At 36.8% G+C, this 6169-nt stretch overlaps 1 protein-coding gene and 1 long non-coding RNA gene across 2 annotated transcripts; both read right to left on the bottom strand.

The window, feature by feature from the left end:
- Nucleotides 1-381: 381 nt before the first annotated feature.
- Nucleotides 382-885, bottom strand: LOC116117864. Its single transcript, XR_004126052.1, has 3 exons — nucleotides 846-885; nucleotides 678-748; nucleotides 382-560 (listed from the first exon to the last, which is right to left on the bottom strand). It is a non-coding gene; the product is annotated as an uncharacterized LOC116117864 (long non-coding RNA).
- A 45-nt stretch (nucleotides 886-930) lies between these two features.
- Nucleotides 931-5931, bottom strand: LOC116117869 (putative disease resistance RPP13-like protein 1). The gene is made up of 2 exons (XM_031403878.1): nucleotides 5865-5931; nucleotides 931-5258 (listed from the first exon to the last, which is right to left on the bottom strand). Exon 2 carries the CDS (start codon nucleotides 5248-5250, stop codon nucleotides 931-933), a length of 4320 nt encoding a protein of 1439 aa, XP_031259738.1. The 5' UTR covers nucleotides 5251-5258; nucleotides 5865-5931.
- Nucleotides 5932-6169: the final 238 nt, after the last annotated feature.

The following is a 6169-nucleotide window of genomic DNA, read 5'->3' as shown; positions in this document are numbered from 1 at the left end:
ATCGATGTTGCCCATACCTGTAGGGCTAAAATCAGCTGGAGCTCTACCAAGCATAGTGTACCATTGCAAAACATCAGAGTTTGACTCAACTGTGAAGAAACCAGGACCAAAGTATATAACAAGTTTAATATCTATGAAAATCATATACATCAAAAATTGCAAAACATCAGAATTTGACTCAGTCCAGATTTCTTTTTCTTACTTTTTGCCCACAATAGTTAGAAGACTGCATGAGGCAACGAAACAGTTAACTTCAGGAACCGAGTATCAAATAGTCCACTTGCTTCCTCTGAAAAAAGAAAAAAAATACCCTTATAGAACATAAGAAAAACAAATTGAGAGGACAATTTTCAAAATGATGCAAGAGCAATCAAATTCCAAGCTACGACATAATTTTAATGATCAACATGTAGGCCTGAAATATCACTAACAGGGAATAAAACAGAACTGAAACCTCTTACATTGTGTTACTAGCAAGATGAATGAAAAGTAAACTTACATTATTCGTGCAGTGCGGTGAGCTCTGTATCAGCCTCTGTTTTCACAACCGTCCAATCAACCTTTAAGAGTCCAAGTTTAGGGAAGGATTATATGGTGGGGATGCTCAAATCACTTTAAATTGCAATGTAAACAACAAATTCTACTAATGACATGACTTTTGCTATATTTCGACAAACCATATGGTAAAGCTACCGCTGCCATTGCCATGTTGGCATATGCATTCGAGTTGATACAATCAAGTTGGTTCCTGCCGGAGCAAATAATTATTAATCAACTGTCTGTTTAATAAAAATCTAATTTGTCTTGATAAAAGTTAATGGTGTGGGTTCTAGAAATTGACAGACCTGAATAGCCCCTAGGTGATTCCGCCTTTTCCATTCTTTCTGATGTCAAATGGACATCATTGTTCCTCCTCTGGATCTAGATGAACTAGCTGTCTATCTTAACGTACGGGATGTGGGCTATCTTGGACCAGTCTTCTCCTTCACCACGTTCGCACCGTTTCTTCAGCACATGACAACCATAAATAGTTAGTCGCAGAAGCGAGGATGGGAAGTGTGGCAAGGATGTGAGATTAGGGCAAGTAAAGACATCCAAGTTTTCAAGAGAGGTGAGATTCTGGAAACCCTTGGAAGATAGGTATTTCAAGTTTGGGAATTTTTGTAATTTTAGATGAACTAGAGAGGCTGGCAACTTCACTCCTTTTTCCTCCTCTGGAAAAGACACTGCCTCTGGGGATCCAACAATCCTAAGTTTTCGAAGGAAGATGAGTTTGTGGAAGCCCCACTCAGCAAGTGAGTTGTAGATTTTGGGATCATCAATGTCAAGTGACGTTAGATTGGTGGGAATATCTTGTTCGGGAAAGAATGCCATTTTTGGATTGTTCCATAAGGTTAGGGATTGAAGAGATTTGAGGGTGTGCATGTGACTAGGTAGGGCTTGTAGTTTCTCACATCCACTGATAAAGACTGTTAATTCAGTGTTAGGAAGTCCATCTTTTGCGAAAGAAACAAGTTTTGGGCAATTTTCTACTCTTACATAACTAAGATTGTGTAGAGTCTGTAGGCCTTCGGGAACTGATCTAAGATTTTCACATCCGCTGATCCAAACACGATCAAGAGACGAGTTATTATCAAAACTGTCCGCTTCTAACTCTAGCTTCGGGCAATCTTCAAATCGGAGGAATTTAAGTGCCTTGGGTAACTGTCCTCCTGCTATTAACGTCCTGAGATTTGAACAATAACCAATAAAAAGCCCTCTAAGTGTTGAAGGTAAGTGGTGTGTTGATGATAATTGCGTGAGAGAAGGGCATTGTGATATATTCAATTCGCAAAGAAGAGATGTAGTGGTGTTGTCCACATTCTCCTTCTGCATCAATGAAAAAGAAGAAGATGGGGAAGAAGTATAAGTATCCTCTCTATCATCCCAAATATTCCCCAATTTTTCACAATCCTCTACCCAAAGGGTTTTTAGCGATGAAGGTAGTCGGCCTCTCACAACGAACATCAGAGAAGGACAGCTAGCAACACTCAGATGCTCAATACGTGCATTGTTGTGCTTCAACCCCTCATGTAACGATGTTATGGCTTCACAATTCCAAATTTGAACTTTGGTGAGACTGGAAAGAGAACCATCTGGAAACGAAACTAGATTTGGAAGCTCAGTCAAATATAGCTCTTTAAGCAAGATAAAGCAATCCAACCCCAACCCTTGTGGTGGCTTCTCAGGACATATCACATTTGGCCACAGTTGTATGAGCTCCTCACAACCAACGATTGTTAGAGTTTCTAATTTCTGAAATTCATCCTTTGACCAACTTCTAAACCCAGCAACGTCTGATCCTTTGCATCTATTTATTTCCAGTGAGTGGAGCATAGGAAGGTTTGAGAAAGAAACCATCAATTCCTCACATTCCTTAATCACAACAGTCTCCAATAAAGGAAGAGGGTTCAGTGTTTGGGAGTCAATTGGACTATTGCATACCACGCCTTTGCATCTTTCTATTTTTAAACTGCAGAGCTCTGGAAGGCTTGTGAACGAAACAACCAATTGCTCACATTCACTAATCACAATTTCCTTTAATGAAGGAAGACGGTTAGGTAATCTTCCATAGAGTTTGGGACATTGTTTGATGGAAAGCTTTCGGAGACAAGAGAAACTTTCCACATGCAACTTTTCCTCAAAAGGATCCCACTGCTCCCATTCAGGCAGATTCTCAAAACAAAGTGTCTCTAATGATTGAAAACACTCTGAGCAATTCTCCCCATAGATCTCACAGCCTACTTTTTTAAGCATTTTCATCCCTTTAATGGTGAGGTTTTTAAGTGACCCCAATAGCCCAATCGAAGGCAAGGTTATGCAACTTTCACATCCATCCACTTTTAGGACCACCATATTGGAGAATGATGGATCTCCTATCCAAGATGAAAAATGTTTGCCGCCAAAATTATTGATTGTGAGCTCTTTAAGATTTTTATGGGGTTGTAAAATATCGAGAACCATTTTCCCTGCTTCATCTGGATAAGGCATAGAAGAACTCCATTCAAGTACTAACACTTCTAAGTCCTTCTTATCCCACAATATATAATCTCCTGTTTCATGACAATCAATTGCATTTTCTAACATCGAAATATAAAGTTCTCCACGAATAAACTTTAATTCTTTCAAATCTTTCAAACTAGATCCGATGCCTTTACCCAAAACAAAATTAGATAAAGTTCGAAGATATTTCAGTTTTTTCACTCCTAATGGCATCTCTCTTATAAGTCTTGCACCTCTAATATCAAGATGGCGAAGATTGATCAAATCTCCCATTTGTAAAGGCATCTTCTTGAGACGATAACAACAAGTTAATAACAAACTTTGTAAATTGATTAGTGAACTTGTTGACTCGGGTAGATTTGTGATTTGAGATTTAGAAAGATTGAGATACCTCAAATGTTTCAAATCACCAATTGAGTCGGGTAATTCAATCTCATGATAATTTGTTAAAGATAGTGATCTCAATTTTTGGAGCTTTGGCAATAAGTTGGGAAAGACTGACTTACTTACATAACTCTCATCTAATATTGACTTTGGTTGAGAAAATATTCTCAGGAACGTCCTTAGCTGCTCAATTCTGTGGAAAACTTCGAAATTCTTCTCAACTTCATACTTCCTAAATGTGTAAGAAGAGTGTCGAATCCTTTCACATCTTCTTATTTGCATGACACTCGATTCATCCTCTAATCTAAAACTTGTTTCTAGAGAAATCCATTGGGCCAAATCATGGACAAGGTCGTGCATCACAAATTTCAAACTATCATTACCTAATTGTTGAAAAAATGACCTTGACAATAACTCACAAAAATACTGGTCGCCTAGGTCTTCTAGTTGCTTCTTATGGTTTGATTGTTGAATAAATCCTTCTGCCATCCATAAAATTACAAGTTCTTCCTTCTTGAATTCATAATCCTTAGGAAAAATTGCACAATAAACAAAACATCTCTTAAGATGTGATGGAAGATGATAATAACTTAATTTTAATATAGGGAGAATGTTACTTTCCTTGGGCAAATCCCAAATTTCGCTGTCCAATATATCCAACCATTCAACATATTTTTGCTTAGATCGTAAAAGGCCAGCCAGCGTTCTTGCCGCCAATGGTAAGCCTTTACACTTTTTGACAACTTTCTCTCGAAGTAATTTCATATTCTTTCCTGCAGTAATAACTCTACTCTGAGATACATGCTTCTCAAATATGACCCAACAGGCATCTTCTGGCAGAAGCTCCAAGTTATAACATACTTCTAGTTCCATTGTCGATGCAACATCTTTGCTGCGTGTAGTTACAATTATTCTACTTCCTGGTGCTCCAGCCAGGAATGGAGACTTTAGGGCTTCCCACAAGTCATAATCCTTACTCCAAACATCGTCCAAGACTAGCAAGAATTTTTTCCCCGCTATCTTATTTTTCAGCTGAACCTGCACTTCATTTAAGTTCGTTAGAGTACAAGTTGATGCAGTGACTGACTCAAAAATAGCCTTGGAGATACGCAGAACATCAAAATCATCCGAGACACACGTCCATGCTCTTGGATTGAAATCTTCCATTGCCTTGTCATTATATACCTCCCGAGCAAGTGTTGTTTTGCCAACTCCTCCTAGGCCAACAATGGGTATTACCTGTAATCTGCCACCACTCTGTTTATTGCTTAACACCATTTCAAGTATCTTGGCTTTATCAGCATCTCTTCCGATAACTGCTGATTCAGTTGGCACACATGTACTAGGTAGTCTTTGCCATGCAATAGTAGATGAACCTCCAGCAATCTCTTTCAGACCAAGATAATTCTTTTCTTCACAGAGATCTTCTAAACGGCAAGTTATCTCTTCTGTCTTGGACTTCATATCAGCCTGGGAAATCAGAGCACTTTGAGTCCAAGAAGAGAAATAATCAGCAATTCTGTTTGTCGATTGTTCTGTCATCAATTCCCGCTCTAGAACCTGAGTGGCATACTCATCCAGGATGTCCTCCACATCATAAGCCAAGTCTTGGAGATCTTCCAACCACATTTTCACAGCCTCGTTCTTCAGTTGCTTCTCCTCGGCATCATTGAGCACTGCCTTGATCATTGAAAACTTTCTCTTCCACTGCTTCAACTCCGAACGTACCCCATCTTCGCATGGAAAGAGCGACAGTTTACTCGGCGCCAATCTGTCAAACAACACCTGAAGAAAAGCACCAAGAAAGACTTCTCCCACTGGCATGGTTTTGACTACGTAGGAAGAAATGATAAGAATGAATTAAAATTCTCATACAGAGAAGGATGATAATCAGATGAAGAGAAACAATCAAGAAAGAGAAGGATTATAATTAAAAAGACATTTGATACTACAAATTATACGGAATTTCCTAGCATCACAACAGCAGAGTTAATAAATCAAAATTCCAAATATAGTTTGTTTCGAAAATTTTAAAGTTTTAAGAAATGAAATTAAAAGATGATTTGAATTACAGTATAAATTATAAATTAAAAAATATATTTTAGATGAATTTATTTCACATGAAATATGAATTATATAATATATTTTCTATGTTTATCTGTGAGAAAAATTTATCTATAAAGCTATATAGCGTTGTAAACTCGACCAATAGCAATTTTTATTATCTAATTTTACTATAAAAATTATTCATTTATTGATATTTTTATTTATTTAAAAAAAATAAAAAATATACTATATTAATAAAAAAAATTAAAAAAATTAATAATATCAATTAAAATAAATTAACATACATGTCCAGTACTAGTGAAGATATAATCCTAAAAGGTTCCTTGAACTATTTGAAAAGTGGTGGTGATATGAAGGTTGTTTTTCCTTACCAGAAATTTGTGATATGATGGTCCTCTAGATTTCTTAACAGTTGATTCTGCAAACAAGCACAGTTTGCAAGATGAAGAGATGGAAATTGGTGTTTGAGTTGTCTTAATTAAGAGTTAGCTGAATTTGTGATAAGAAATTAAAAGGAGATATTAGGAGAATCGATATAGAGAATAAGAAAGAGACTCAGAAAGAGTCTAGGGAATAGAAAATAAAAAATAAAAACAACGAATTCATGGAGTTCTAATTCACACCATTGATAATTATTAACAAGACGCATGCATGAATAATATCTATATTTGTAAAA

This window comes from Pistacia vera, unplaced genomic scaffold (genome assembly GCF_008641045.1).
Source record: "Pistacia vera cultivar Batoury unplaced genomic scaffold, PisVer_v2 Contig824, whole genome shotgun sequence".
NCBI lineage: Eukaryota > Viridiplantae > Streptophyta > Magnoliopsida > Sapindales > Anacardiaceae > Pistacia > Pistacia vera.
Note: the sequence above shows the minus strand (reverse complement) of the source record. Positions and strands in the feature narration are given on the sequence as shown.

What these genes read in the sequence shown, in the direction of transcription:
- LOC116117869 (XM_031403878.1), bottom strand. Translation starts at nt 5,250, where the DNA reads ATGCCAGTGGGAGAAGTCTTTCTTGGTGCTTTTCTTCAGGTGTTGTTT.